Raw genomic sequence first — 14,119 nt, 5'->3', positions numbered from 1 at the left:
CGACGGATATTCGGGGGAGCGGCTCCATCCCAGCGCTGCACCGGCGCGTGGCGCCGTTGGCGCGTACACATTTTTTTTTTTGTTTCATTTCTTCCTCTTGGCTGTTCGTCTTTGGTTGCTGTGTCCCGGTCTCCCTCCTCCGTGCTCCGTCCTGCTGGTCGTACGCGTTCACGTCTCTGGCGGGTTGTTGACGTCCCTCCGTCTGGCGCGCTCGTCGGCCCCGCATTGGAGGGGCGCACGTGTGTGTGTGTGTGTGTGTGTCCGTGCACACGCGCGTGTGCCGGCGTTGCTCCTCTTTACGGGTGTTGTCGCGGGTCTCTCATCATCTCCGCCCTCCTCCTTCCTCTCCTGCTTACGCCGGGGCGCAGCCATGCCACGCACGGAGAACTTTACGGAGGCGCTGCAGCTCACGCACAACTTTGACCCGAGCGTGCCGTACAGTGCCCGGCTCGAGGCGGAGCGCTACCTGATGGATCTCCTTGAGAGCGCGGAGGGGCTGAAGCTGAGTTTTCACATCATCAGCAACGAGGCGGTGGACGAGCTGCGGTCCTTCTGGGCCTTCAACACGGTGATGCACCACCTCCCGAAGCTGGCGGTCACGGTGGACGCTGAGCAGGCACAGGAGTTTTACCACACGCTCTTCTCTTTCATTCACCGGTACCTCTTCGCGTCCCCAGCCGTGACGCCGATCGACTACGTCATCAACAAGCACGCTCAGATGATGGTGGCGGGACTGCAGCTGTTCTACCCAGCGCGCTGGCCGTCGATTTTCGACGATCTGTTTGAGATGCTCCACCGCCGCTCGACGAGCCCATGCCTCCCCACTGCCGATCTTGTGACCATCTACGTGTTGCGCATCTTCGAGTACATTGATGAGCGTGTTGTCTGTGTGCGCGATCGACAGGAGCGCGGCAAGCAGCAGCAGGCTCGCGACATGGAGTTGAAGGACGCGATGCGTGAACGCGTCCTTCCGAAGGCGGCGGATATGTGGTACAACATACTCATCAGCGACGCCTGTGTGCGCAACCCCGACATGGCAAAACTGTGTCTGAGTGTGATGCAAACCTACATTGAGTGGGCCGATGTGAACCTCTTCATGACGGAGAACTGGATCCATCTCCTGTACTTTCTCCTCACTGTGCCGCCCTTGCGGGTCGCAGCCTGCGAGTGTCTGTTATCGCTGGTGGAGAAGAAGCAGCTGCCTGGCCTAAAGATGAGATCCCTTCGCACCCTGAGCGTTGTCGACTCGGTGCCACGCATGATGTCGCTGTTCGAGCTCCCGCCACCCTCGGAGGCGGCGGTGCTTTTCATGGAAGCGGTCGCCAAGTTCGCCGTGGCCGTAGCCGGCCAGTTTCTTTCCCTGCTTGACACTTGCGCGTCGCTTGCCCAGCAGCAGCCGTCCACCCGCTCGGCTGCCACGGTTGAGGTAAGTGGTGTGGTGCTGCATGACGAACCCTTCACCGTCACGGCTGACCTTCTTGACGGGCTCGCCGGTGCATTGCACGCCGTCGTTGGGCAGGTGATTCTAGTGCTGCATCTGAATCTGTTCGACGTGCGCGACGCCCTGCTACCCTTTCTGCAGGTCTATCTCAAGAGTGCGTACCTGCTGGAGTCCGAGGCTGCGGAGCTGCTCGCGACGTTATTCCACCAAACAAGGATCCCCGGCGTGGCCTACGACGAGGATCGCATCTGGGACGACACAGTCATTGATCAGCGGAAGACGCTGCATAACTTGCTGCGGCTGCTGCACCGCCGTCGGCCTGACCTCGTCATGTCACATCTTCACAGTCTTGTCTTGACCGGGCTCAGTCGGCTGAGCGAGGGCGGCGACGTAGCAAGGGCTTCCACAGCGAAGGATGACGCGGACTTCACGGATCCTGAGGTGCTGGAGGCGGCGCTGCGGTACCTCTACGAGATCGGTGAGTCTCTCCGTCTGGAGAGCCTCAAAGACCCCAACGACAGCATCACGCAGCTGCTGCAGCGTGTCCTGACGACGGAGGCGGTGGTCAGTGGCGAGGCCACCTGTGTGCACCTCGCCTTCTTTGAAGTGCTAGGCCGCTACTACCTCTTCTTCACGTACCACCCGGAGTTCATCCCGCTGCTGCTTCAGCGGCTGCTCCTGCAGCCGTGCGGCGTTATGAGTCGCAGCGACCGTGTACGGGCCCGCATCTGCTACTTATTCGGTTACCTGTTGCAGCTGCTGAAGAGCCGGATCGGCACCTACGCGGCGGACATGATCAAGGCACTGCACAGCATCGTCACGACCGCGCCGCAGCTGCAGCCCGGCGATCGCCGCGAGCTCTACGAGGCGATCGGGATCCTGCTCAGTATCTGTAGTGAGGAGGCGAGCCCTGCTCTAGACGGCGGGTCGTCAGAGGCTCTGCGGTTGCTCACTGCCTCGGCCAGCATCGACGACTACGGTGCTACGGCGGTGTCCAGCGCCGTTCTGGCAGAGGCGGCGCCGCTGCTGGGCCGCAAGGCAGAACTCGTGCACACCGTCGTGGGCTCAGCGCTGCAAACCCTCCAGCAGGCCAGCGCCTCCTGTGCTGGCATGAACGGCGGCGCGGCAGGCTGTAGCGGTCATGCTGCCGCTCGGAGTGTCGCCGTGGCGGAGCGTACCGTGGCGGATGTCATCTCCTTCCTGAGCGCTCTAGCGAAGGGACTGGGCAGCACGGGGAGCAGCAGCGGTGCAGGGTCGGCAGCGGGCAGTGGCGTGAGCAACAGATCGGTGTCGCCTCCGAACGGCTCCGTGCCTGGTCCGTGGCGCATAGGCACCAATCCCAACGCGTCCGGCGTAGCCGTCGATGGACTGCTCGCTGCGTGCGGTGCGTCGTCGGATGCCTCACTCAGCACCTCGTCGGCGATGTCGGCGACAGGCTTGCTCGTTACGCAGATGTTTCTGCAGGTGACGCAGCGGGTGATGGAGGTGGCGAACCAGATGGCGGGCAGCGCCGCGGTGCGCGACGTTGTAGGGCAGTTTTTCCATCAACTCATCAACACGCTGCCGTACGAGATGCTGCGGCCGTACATTGAGGGGTACGTCACAGTCTGCCTCAACTGGATGGAGGCTGTACCGGAGCTGTCGAAGGTGCTGCGGCTGATGTTTCAGTACGCGAACAAAGCCGGCAGTCGCGGCGTGCTCTCCGTTGCGCGGCTTACCCCGCTGCTGTGGCACCGACTTTGCGCGGTTGGTGAGCTGAGTGAGGCGTCACCGGTGGTGTGCATGGGCGTGGTCAGCGAGAGCGCACGCGAGCGGGTCAACGTGTACAAGCAGCTCTTCACGTTTCTCTTCAGCGTCTCCACGTGGGGCTGCGTGGCAGCCTTTGCGCTCATGCCGTCTGCGTGCTGGATGTCCATTCTGCGGCAGCTGTGCTATGCGCTGACGTTGCCGACCGAGCTGGAGCTGCCCAAGTCGGCGCTGCAGGTGCTGGAGAAGCTCACGCAGGAGCTGACAGATCCCGTTGTCGCTCAGGCGGTGGCACAATACAGCAGCGCCACTGATGTGGTGGATGCTGCGACAGCGCAGAGGAATCAGCACGTCTTCAGTGAGTGCCTCTTGCAGGAAGCCCTGCCCACAGCCTTCGGCGCACTGGCCGACCCCTCCTTCGACCTCGACGACGCCAAGAATTTTCTGCTGCTGGGCGAGGTGTTGCAGTTTTTTCGCGTGTTGGTGGCGCGATACGGTGAACCGGCGATGCAGGTGTTGTATGAGCGCGTGGCGCCGTATGTGGGTGAGGCGACAGCGATGGAGTGTTGTACCGTGATACGCGACCAACCACGCGTGAACGCGGCGCTGAAGGTAAAGATGAAGCAGCTGCTGAGTCGCGTGCATGAGTATCAACGTCGAACGCCGGCAAACCGCTTGTCGTGATGGGCCGAGAGACATCGCCATCCAGGGTGCCGCAGCTGCCGCGGGTTCGAGGCACAACAGAACGTACTAAAGTGCAGTGCAGAGGTGCCGGTTGTAAGTCGCGCAAAGATCCTCATCCCCACGACAGGTTTCGAGTAAACAGCTTGCAGGGGATGATGTAGACGCATGCGATTCGGGATGTGGAGCTTGCCCAGGTGGCGCTGCGCAGTGGCCGCCTCATGAGCAACGAGGCTACTCGCCTATCAAGCACACGTCCGGAGGCTACTCCTCTGTGTATGGTCGCAGCCCCTGCTGCTGCTTCAGAGCGCATCGACACACGCGCACGCACTTGTGCTGTGGTGAAGGCACGCCCTTTCGACGTGAGAGCGCCGACGACTGCCTCTTGCCCGTGTGTGTGTGTGTGTGCCTCGGGGAATGTGACGGTGTAACGCGATGGAGGGACGCTGCGCCTGTGCATTTCTTTCGTTGTTTGTTGAGTTGGATGCGGGGTCGTTGTTCTGCCTGCCAGCGTCGCTTCGCGTAGCCGTCTTCCTTGACAAAGAGGAGAGGAGGAGGAGAGGAGGAGGAGGGGGGGGGCAGTGCCATTTTCGCCCCTCCTCCCCTCCTTCCCTCCTTCTCTCCCGTTGCTTCCACTGGCCGTGCCCCCAACGTAAGCACCCCGCCCACCTTTCCTCTCTTTTATGTCTCCACATGATGAGACGGGGTGACTGGGGGGGGGACGGAGTGGCACCGCACACACACACACACACACACACACACACACACACTCGTCCGTGCACCCAAGCACAGGTGCACGGCGCGTGCCGATGCTCTTGGACACACCGAAGAAGACCCGCTCTACTCCCGCCGGCATGACCCTCGGTGTGCGAGCGGCCCGATCTCGCACCCCCTCCCGCCCCCGCCTGATGTTTTCACGCGCACACGCGGCGCGCAAGGACAGCCAGAACGTGAAGTAATGGTATGAGAAAAGCGAGGCAGGCTCACCGGCGTCACTGCCGACTTTTGGTGTAGTCGTGCCTGTGCCACCTGCTCCCTGGCACGCCACGACTCAACCTACACTGACAAGCAGACAGACAGACAGACACACACACACACACACACAGACACATGCGTACATGACCTTTAACAAGGAACGCACTGCGATGCAAGTCAGCATGTTGGGGCTGTTGTGCACTTCTCGCATGCTCGCACTGAAGGCGACGGTCAACGTGCGCTGTGTGTGCTTGCTGACGTAGCCACTTAGCACGCGCATCAACCCCCCTCCCCCTTTCCTGCTCGCTGTGCTGTGGAGGCCTTCTTAACCCCCTCCCCACCACTTCACTATTGCTCTCTGCCTCCCTCCCTCCCTCCCTCCCTCCCTCTTTGCTCACGCCCTTCTGAATCCTCGTGTGCTTCCGCGCCCTCTGTCTGTGTCTGCGGCGTAGCTATCGCACGCAGCAGACACGCTCGCGACACAGGGAGGCGCACGCGTTCACACCTTTTCACACCGCCACACCCACACCGCAGGCCAGCAAGACCTCGACTTCTTCTGAGTCTCCCTTCATCCGTTTCTGGAGCACACGCGCACGCAACACCGAACCGCATTGCGGTCCTCGCTGTCCTTGAGGTTTCACGTCGTAGTACCTTCTCTTGCTCTCCTGTCGACCCAGCCAGCCGCCACACACGTAGACACAGGGGCGTGGTGGTGGTGGTGGTGGTGCGCGGGGCTGTACCGCTGCTCTGCAACCGTGAGGAAGGCGAAGGAGGCGCGACAACGAACGGCAACCATCAAAGGGCACATAGAGAAGAGAGGGCGAACGTGAGCACACGACAGGCAGACCACCTGTAGCGGTGTCGAAGACGCAGAGCCGCCCCACGTGGAGAGCGGAGCTGGGGCCCAGAATTTGTGAAGAAAGGGCAACACTTTCCGAGCACACTCGCTAACACGTACAACGCGCACCGGCGCATCGACCCATCGGACGTGCGCGGTCATGCAGTGAGGGGGGAGGGGTGAGGCATCGCTGAGACAGAGCTGAAGTACACTGGAGTCCGATACGAGCCGCACCGCACAACGAAGGACGGGACGTATTGTGACATCTGCAGAGAGGTGCCGCCTTGCCAAGCCGCGTCCTTCTACTGCCCCCTCATGTTCGTTTTCACCGACTTCCTGGTAATGGAGAAGGTGTGAAACCAGTACATGAACCCTCTGGCCTTTGACGGCGACGGCGGTCTGCCGCGGCTGCAGCGACGTTGCTCGTTGAGACAGAATGGCACATCCGTTGGAAATGCTGCAGGGCACGGGTGCCTACCCGACGGCGCCGTTGTTAGAGCCACTCTCACCGCTCTCCAGCTGCATCGAAGTGGAAGCAATGCACGTGATGGCGCACCGCGTCCTGCAGCCTCACCCCGGTGGTGTTCGCTGCGCTGCGCGAGGAGTCGTCGTGACAGGCGGCGGTGACGATGACACTCTGGACGTGAACACGAACAGCACCTCCAGCTCGACCACCTCGCCGCAATGGCACCGCCGCAACCCCTACCGTACGTTTTCCGCCACCACCTCCACCCCAGCCCATTCGCCCCGCACGGACGACTCTGGAGGTTATCTTACACTGCCGGGCAGCCTCGTCGGCAGCAGCGGCAGCGGATCCGCACTGGCGTCGCAGCACCTAAACGTGGCTCTTCACCGGCACGTATTTCGCAGCAGACGCGGTGCCGCGTCCGGCAGCGAGGCCTCGTACCACCCGCAGCAAGCATCATCGCACCTATCCGGGCATGTGCACTACACCCTTCCCTCCCCGAAGACTTCTCAGCCACAAAAAAACGCTCTCGCGTACGTCTTCTTCTTCTGCCAGCCGCGCGAGCAGTCACTACAGCGGTAGCAGCTGGCGCAACAGCAGCGCCGGCTTCCTGCCCGACGTGGACGTGGTGGAGGGCACCACCTCGAGCTCTTGTGTGTTCCTCATGCACAACTACCAGTTCCGCCTCAACACATATGACCGGAGCAGGGCGGCATCGTCGTCGGTAACGATACCGCAATCGTATGCCACCGCCGATCATTTCGTTGAAGAGACAGGCGGCTTCACCGTCGATGGCGACTACGGCACCGGCAGCGACAGCCGGCGGCGCTCCGCTGCCTCACGCAGCTCCCCGGATGACGTGAACCATCGCCGCCGGAGTGGTGGCGTTGAGGGGGGATACGGCGGCGGCGGCACCGCAGCCGCTCCAGCTTCTCTTCTTCTGTCCAGCCTTGGCCGCTGTGCGAGCGCGTCCTTCTCGGAAAGTAGCGTGCGTGGCCAGCGCCCCATGGAGTCGATGGGCACCTCTGGCACCGCGCGGACGGACACGAACGGCGGACAGACGGAGGCATCGACAACGCAGACGTCTCGCAGACCCACAAAGCCGCCCTCCGTGATTTCCTCGACCGAGGCGAGTCGCCTGCCGCCGCAGGCTTGGTCGAGTGCCGAGCCCAATGGCAGCGACGGTGTGTCCCCCATACCGTCTCACGCGGACCCCACGTTGACGCCGGCAGACCAGCCCGAGGCGGAGCAGCACAGCCATGCCTACCACCCTCAGCATCAGCGACATCAACCGCGACTCAAGCCGAGCACTGACGCTGCAGGTCTGCCGCCTGCCACTAGCTCAGCTGCAGCCCCGAGTTTCACTGTCGCCCAGGTCACCGAGATGCTGGAGGCGCACCAGGCACGTGCGCACAGCGGCAACGGCGGCGGTGGCGGTGGTGGCGGCGAGGAGGGAGACGAGGTTTGGTGCCCGACAGGGTCACAGTTCTCCGTCTACGATTCTGGCATGCGACAGCACTACTGGATCAAGAGCGAGCAAGTTGCCATCACGCGTGGCGCCATCAAGTACGCTTCCCTGAACGAGCGCTACGGCAACCACACGCGGTTTCGCTTTCAGCTGTGTGATCGCTATCTGCGCCACCGCTGCTCCAGCGCGGCGAAGTGCCCGTACATCCACAGCCTTGTCGTCTCCGTGGCGACGCAGGTGCACATGAACGAAAATGGCATCACCACCTCTGGCGTGCGTCATATGAACCCTGAGGAGCTTGCTGGGGGGGGCGCAACACGCTCGAGTATCCCACGATAGCACCGGGCATGATCCTTGCCGTGTACCCGCCAAACCAGCTGAACAGCTCCCTGCAGCTCATACCGTCGGAGCTCATCCTGCAGACCGAAGGTGCCTCGCATACGTACCAGGTGCTCAGTGAGAACGCGGCCGGTGGCGCGACCCACGGCGCGGAAACCACCATCGTGCGCCCGCGACACTGCGCGCACTTTCAGTTCAAGCGCATGTGCAACCTGGGCACCTCCTGCCACTTTATCCACTCGCTGATCCCGTTTGTGCAGGGGCTGGTTAACCAGCCGCCTCTGCCGCTGACTGTCGACTTGAGCGCCCTCATCAGCAGCGGTGCCGGCGTCGTTCTCCCGGCTGCTGCGCTTGACGTGGGCAGCCCCGGCGGCAAGGAGGTGATGGGCGGAGACAGTGGTGCACAGGTGGCGAACATAGAGGCACCGCCACTGATGCAGAGTCAAGCCATCCCGCCTGTGTGGCCGCCTTCGGTGGCGGAGACGGCGCGGGATGAGACGCGTCCACCGCCGCCGCCACCACCGGCGCTCCTCTCTGGGCCTGCCGCGGCGATGGCGCCATGCTACCGAGCGAACACCGCGAACGGTGGAGATCGCAACGCCACTCAGGCAACTGCGTGGAGGGGTCCGATAAACGTCAACGGTGCCGCGCTGTGCTGGGCAGGTGCGCCGCTGTATCCGACGATGGCTTCCGTTGGCGCTGCGGAGGCCATGCGCCAACCAGCCGTGACAATGGCGCCCCCACACGGGATGCAGCAAGGCACCGCAGTAGGATTCTTCAACCATCGCGTCAACGCAGTGAAGCAGCTTCCTGCACAGCAGCAACCGCGACAGAGGCCGTTGCTTGTGGGGATGCCTTTAATGCTGGTGCGGGAACCGCAGGCGCAACTACTTCCGCCCACGCAGCATCCTTCGCCGCAGCGGTTGGGCTCAGCGGCGGCGGCGGTGGTGCCGCTTACCACTGGCACCGCCGTGCCGCTGCAGCGGCCACCCGCCGCCGCTGCGGTGCGTCGTGGGAACACACGGCGGTGATTTTTGGATTATGGCGATCCCCTAGCCGGGGGTTGTAGATGGGTGCAAGGGACCTCGATGGCTTCGGCGTGTGTGTGTGTGTGTGTGTGTGTGTGTTTCCCGCAATGACAGAGGCGCTCTCCGCATAGGTGAGGCCACACTCCTCAGAAGCCGCTGTGCTTCACCCTTCGCCCTCCCCTGCCGTTCCCTTGTTATTTTTTTATACGTGAGTATACGCGTGAGCGCCTCTCTGGGCCCTGCACTGTAGCCACTGCCAAGGACGGCACTGCCTCTCACCACCACCACTACCACCTCTGAGGGGGAGGGCGCAGCCGTTAGTGGCGAGCGGGGCGCTACATGGAACGAGGCATGCATTCACAACGGAAAACAAAGCAAGAGTCGCTGACGAGTGGGGGCGGGGTGTGCGTGTGTGGTGCGCCCCTGCGCAATCGTTCGGAGGGGTGCCGGGGTGCATCGACCGTGTGCACGTCCGCGCGCTCTTCAGGGCAGAATGTACGATGCACAACCGCCCGAGGCGACGAGAAAGGCGCTGAGGTGGAGAGGGCAGAGAAGCAGGGGGCGCGTGTGCCCCACGCCTCCCCTGATGGTCAACGTATCTTCTCACCCACGCCAGCCGACGCTGTGGTGACGTGCGATGGACGCCCTCTCCCGGCGTCCCGCGTTGCGACCGCAGCGGGCACTTTGTTTCTCAATGCAGCCCCCTTCCCCTTCCCTCCCTCCCGTGAAAGGTCGGAATCGCGCCATGACACCCCTCCATTCATCTCTGCATGTATACCACCCGCTGTTGCGCTGCTCCTGGCATCTGCAGGGAGCATGTGTATCGGCGCAAGAGCACTGACACAACGATTGAAGTCGTCTTTTCTGTTTTCTGCCCTGACCCTCTTGTGACACGCACGCTGTGCCCAGTCCCGCACCCCCGCGCGGCAGAGTCAGCCTCACTTGGTTCTGCTTTTCATTCGTGTATATATATATAGAGAGAGAGAGAAAGTTGCGCAGAGGTGCCAAGACAGCGTTGCACCACCCACAGCAGTGAATCGGGGTCCGGTGCCTTGGAGGCTTCTGCTCTTCAGTTTTTTTTTTTGTTTTTTTGTTTTTGTTCTGTGCAGCACACCCTGTCCGTCCTTCGTGGCAATGCCGGCGAAAACCAGTGGGCTCCGCAAGCTGGCTGAGGAGAAGACGCTGCTGTCAGGCCTTAGCAAGATGTTCCACCTAATCAAGGCCAGCCACAAGGAGCAGCGGAACGGACGCGAGGCCGTTGCCGCGGCTGCCGCGACAGCAGCCGCAAGCGCGGCAAGCGTAAAGGCCTCCAAGAAGACGAAGGTCGATCCACGTCGAGGCTCGAGGCGGCGCAGCCAGCGCGGGGGGTCGGTCTGGATTGTGCTCAAGGGCGGTTTTAGCCCGAGGAGTGTGCCCACGGCGGTGCAGACGGAGCGGGTCGATGCGCGTGCTGGCGGGCGAGCGCGGCTGTCGGAAAAGCGGCGTGCCGCGGCACTCCGGGAGGCCGAGGCGTACATCGAGAGTGCCTGGCAGCAGGCGCAGGAGGCGAAGCTCCTCACCAGCGACGGCGCGCCGACGGAGGAGGGTGACGCCTACCTCGCCGAGCAGTACGCGTTGGCGTCGCGGATGCTTCGGCCTCCGACAACTGGCGCTCATCTTCATCAGCTCGTTGCGAGCCACTGCAACAGCGGTTTGGACGATGCTGTCACGGGGGTGGCACATGGCCGACCCGAGTACACGCTGACCCGAAGCGAATGGGAAGATATCTGCACACGTGAGGCGGCCATTCTTTTCCGCTATCGCACGAGTGCCACGCCCTCCGGAACGGCGGAGGACTACTTCAAGGAGCAACAACAGGCCCGGGAAAACCTCTACCACTTCGCTACGGCGGAGCCGATGACGAAGGCGGGCGATATTGTGCCCACCAAGTGCTTGGTCCGCATTCGTGACAGCCAGCGAGACAAGCATACGTGCATTCTGAGCACTGCCAAGTCTGTGAACTATTTTAAGTCTAACTTCGGACAGGTGCTGCGGAAGGAGCTCAGTGCGTCACGTCTGCCGCGCGGCGGTGCGGCCGACGAGGGGGAGGCGGCCACGAGAACGAATACTGGAAAAGGAAACCACCAAACGACACCGCAGTCTGGCGCGGCAGCCAACAACTCAAACAGCAGCAAGAAGAGGAGGAGGCGCTGAGCTGTGTGGAGATGCACAGGCGGCCGTCGCTCTGTTTGGTAGGCCGCGCCTGCGCAGCTTTCACGATGGGCCTGTGAGGTTGGCATGTAGGACCCCAACACCCCCTCTCTCCGCTCTCCCTCCCCCCTCCCCAAGCGATGACGCGGATTGGGTATACTCTGCTGGTGCATCTCTTTTCATTCCCCCTTTTCGCGCGTATATATGTGTATGCGTGTGCGTGTGCGTGCGAGGTCGCGGATAGCGAGCCTGACAGCTGGTCGGTGTGTTCGTCTTTATTCCTCTCTTCCATCGGCGCGTTTCTTATTGGAGGAGGTGTCTTTCGTCGGTCTTGTCACGCGGGGGTGTCTGCAGGCAATGCCGGTCCAGATGCCGTCTCATGCGGCTTGTTCTCTTCCCTCCCCAACAGACACACACACACACACACACACACACCTCCTGTGTTCACTGATGGTGTACGGCTGCCGTGTTGCTCCCTCATCGGTGGCATCCGTGTTGCCCTGCATTGTGTCTTCTGTTTTGACCGTCCGAGCGTGCGCTCGGTCAGCGGCGTAGCAGATCGCGTTCGTGCAGAGTTTGCGTGTGCGGGGGGGGCGGCGGCGGCGGCGCCCGATGAAGCGCATCGGCGTTTAGTATTGTGTCTCTTCGCATGTTGGTCTTGTTATATTGGTGTTGCTAACTAACTCGCATGGCGGGTGCAAAATGGTGTTGGCGTCATTCGTGGGTGGGTGTAGGTGTGCATGGGCGCCTATGCGTCGTTTTAATTTGTCTTGTCCTCTTCCAGCCGTGCCCCCTTCCCCCCTCCCTTCTCACACCGGCCTGCCCGTTGCGGAGATGCGCACATTGGCGTGGGCTCGTCGTCGACGACTGACGAGTGTCCAACCATTCAAAGACGAAAAGCGAAGAGAGCGCGCACATATCGCCAGGCTCTGACCCTCCCCCTCCCTCTGTCGTCATCCACTGCCGTAGGGCAGTCGCGCCGGCGACGATGAAGCGCCAGCGCACCTTTCGCAGGGGCGGGACATCAGGGCAGACCGACGGCAAGTGGAGGCTCCAGCGATGGCGTATACTCATGTCGTCTGACCCCCCCCCCCCCCGACGCACCTCCCACACACTCTCTCTCGCTATGATCCGGGTCGGCACCACGGCTTCTACTGTGGACCCATTCTAATAAGCGGATCGGTGGGACGTGGGGAAGTGTACCCACCGTCGAGGCCCTGTGCTTTCCCGAGCACTCTTCTGCCCTATCGGCAACCCTTCATCCGTGCTCTTCATACCTCTCTCTCTACCTTCCTTCCTCCACGCACTCGGAGCACGCGTGGCGAGGATGCCGCGCCGATACAGACACATGATCCTCCCGTTAGGGCGCAGTCGTGCATGCGGCAGTGGTATGCTCCGGACGAGTCGTAACGCCGTTCGTAGATGGCCGTCTCTCCAGCCGAGCTGGACAAGGCGGTCGTTAGCCACCTTATCTACGATTTTGCTCAACTCCTCCCGATGCACGGCTACCAGCGGCAGTGGTCTGTGGGGAACGCATCCACGGCACTCTCCTGTGCGCACATCCTTCGTGCCAAGTGATATATCATCTGCTGCTGTGCACAAGGCCAAGGGCGCACAACTAGGCAAGTCTCCACAACGTTCGGACACCACGCGGAGTCCGGCTGGTGTGCCCCCACCAACCCGCTTTACACTGGACCCACCCTTCACCCGTGTCGCGGGTGAGGAGGAGCTCTCGCCTGGCCCTTGCGCTTACGTGTGCCGCCGCTGTCGTGCACCTGTCTTCCACAGTGATTGTTTTGCTGACACGAGTCGCGTAGGCTGGCACGCTAGCGGCTGGCCGACGTTCTTGGCCCCCTCAACACCGTCCGCTCTTCGGCTTAGCACGGTACTGCAGAGGTCTGTCATTGCGCGACTCAGCGATACACCACGCGACGGGCCCGTCAGCAACATCTCCGCCGGTCTCACTACGCCACAACGGACACTTGACATTGCTGTGCCGCCCAACAGCGTCGCCCAACGCGGGCTCGCTGTCGAGGGAGACCTTGTGCGTAAGCGGGGGAGCACTATCAGCCTGCAAGAGACACGGACGTGGAGGGAGACGTGCCTCCGGGACGAGAACCATCGCGCTGATCCAGTTTTGGTGCTCGCTGTCTGCAGCGCCTGCGACACCCCCCTGTGCCACGTCACGCAGTCCGCTGCGGTAGGGACGCTGTATGTCTCCACCGCTGCGTGCATCATGGCTGAAGCAGCGGGTGCCACGCGGCGTGAGTGATGCCGCGCACTGAGGCGTATGTGTGCCCTCCGCCTCGTCATGAGGTGAGGTGGAACTCAGAAAGAAACCGGAAGAGGTCAGCAGTTTTTTTAAACCTTTCGTGCCACGCGTGAATGCGAACGAGGCACTGGCGAGCTTGTGCGCGTCCATGAGGAGGCGGGAAGAGGCGGAAGGGCCTGCGCCAAAGTTGGGGACAACGACAAGCGTCGTCAGAGTCAGCGGCTTTCGCCTGAGGTACATCTCCGCATCCCTCCCCCTACGCAGCAATGCGTGCTCGTGCTCTTTTACCGCTAGTGCAGGAGATCGCGGCGTGTGCATGATGCGCGCAGTGCTTGGTAGTTTGTGGAGCGGCTGCTTGAAGGGGGTGGCCGTCCGCTGCGGATCAGGCGGGTCTTGTTGGTCGACTTTTCTACGGTGGCACAACGGGGCCCTTCGCTCACGGATGCGTTCTATTCACTTTTTGATGTCCTTTCCTGTCCTGTCCTCCCCTGTCCCTCCCCCCCTCCCTCTCGCTCGCTCGCTCGCTCGCACACATTTTTTTTCCCTTCATCAGCTGTGGCGTAAGCGGGAGGACTCATCGCACCCAGCTTACGGTCGCCACCACCACGCCCACCGGTGCCTCTCTCTCTCTCTCTCTTTCATTGTGTTGGCTGCGCCCCGCTCGCGTCACAGGGC

The 14,119-nt window shown here is 62.2% G+C and overlaps 3 protein-coding genes and 1 pseudogene across 3 annotated transcripts, besides 1 other annotated feature; all 4 read left to right on the top strand.

Moving 5' to 3' along the window:
* Positions 1-370: 370 nt before the first annotated feature.
* LMJF_02_0110 (exportin T (tRNA exportin)-like protein) lies at positions 371-3,871 on the top strand (the record flags this gene model as incomplete). Its single annotated transcript, XM_003721568.1, has 1 exon — positions 371-3,871. One exon carries the CDS (start codon positions 371-373, stop codon positions 3,869-3,871), a length of 3,501 nt encoding a protein of 1,166 aa, XP_003721616.1.
* Positions 3,872-6,219: 2,348 nt separating this feature from the next.
* LMJF_02_0100 lies at positions 6,220-8,985 on the top strand (annotated as a pseudogene).
* Positions 6,220-8,985: a sequence feature.
* Positions 8,986-10,116: 1,131 nt separating this feature from the next.
* Positions 10,117-11,175, top strand: LMJF_02_0090 (conserved hypothetical protein; the record flags this gene model as incomplete). The annotated part of the gene is made up of 1 exon (XM_003721567.1): positions 10,117-11,175. The coding sequence occupies one exon, from the start codon at positions 10,117-10,119 to the stop codon at positions 11,173-11,175; it is 1,059 nt and encodes a 352-aa protein (XP_003721615.1).
* Positions 11,176-12,499: 1,324 nt separating this feature from the next.
* On the top strand, positions 12,500-13,444 carry LMJF_02_0085 (conserved hypothetical protein; the record flags this gene model as incomplete). The annotated part of the gene is made up of 1 exon (XM_003721566.1): positions 12,500-13,444. The coding sequence occupies one exon, from the start codon at positions 12,500-12,502 to the stop codon at positions 13,442-13,444; it is 945 nt and encodes a 314-aa protein (XP_003721614.1).
* Between the last annotated feature and the right edge of the window lie 675 nt (positions 13,445-14,119).

Source organism: Leishmania major, chromosome 2 (assembly GCF_000002725.2).
Source record: "Leishmania major strain Friedlin complete genome, chromosome 2".
Taxonomy (NCBI): domain Eukaryota; phylum Euglenozoa; class Kinetoplastea; order Trypanosomatida; family Trypanosomatidae; genus Leishmania; species Leishmania major.
Note: the sequence above shows the minus strand (reverse complement) of the source record. Positions and strands in the feature narration are given on the sequence as shown.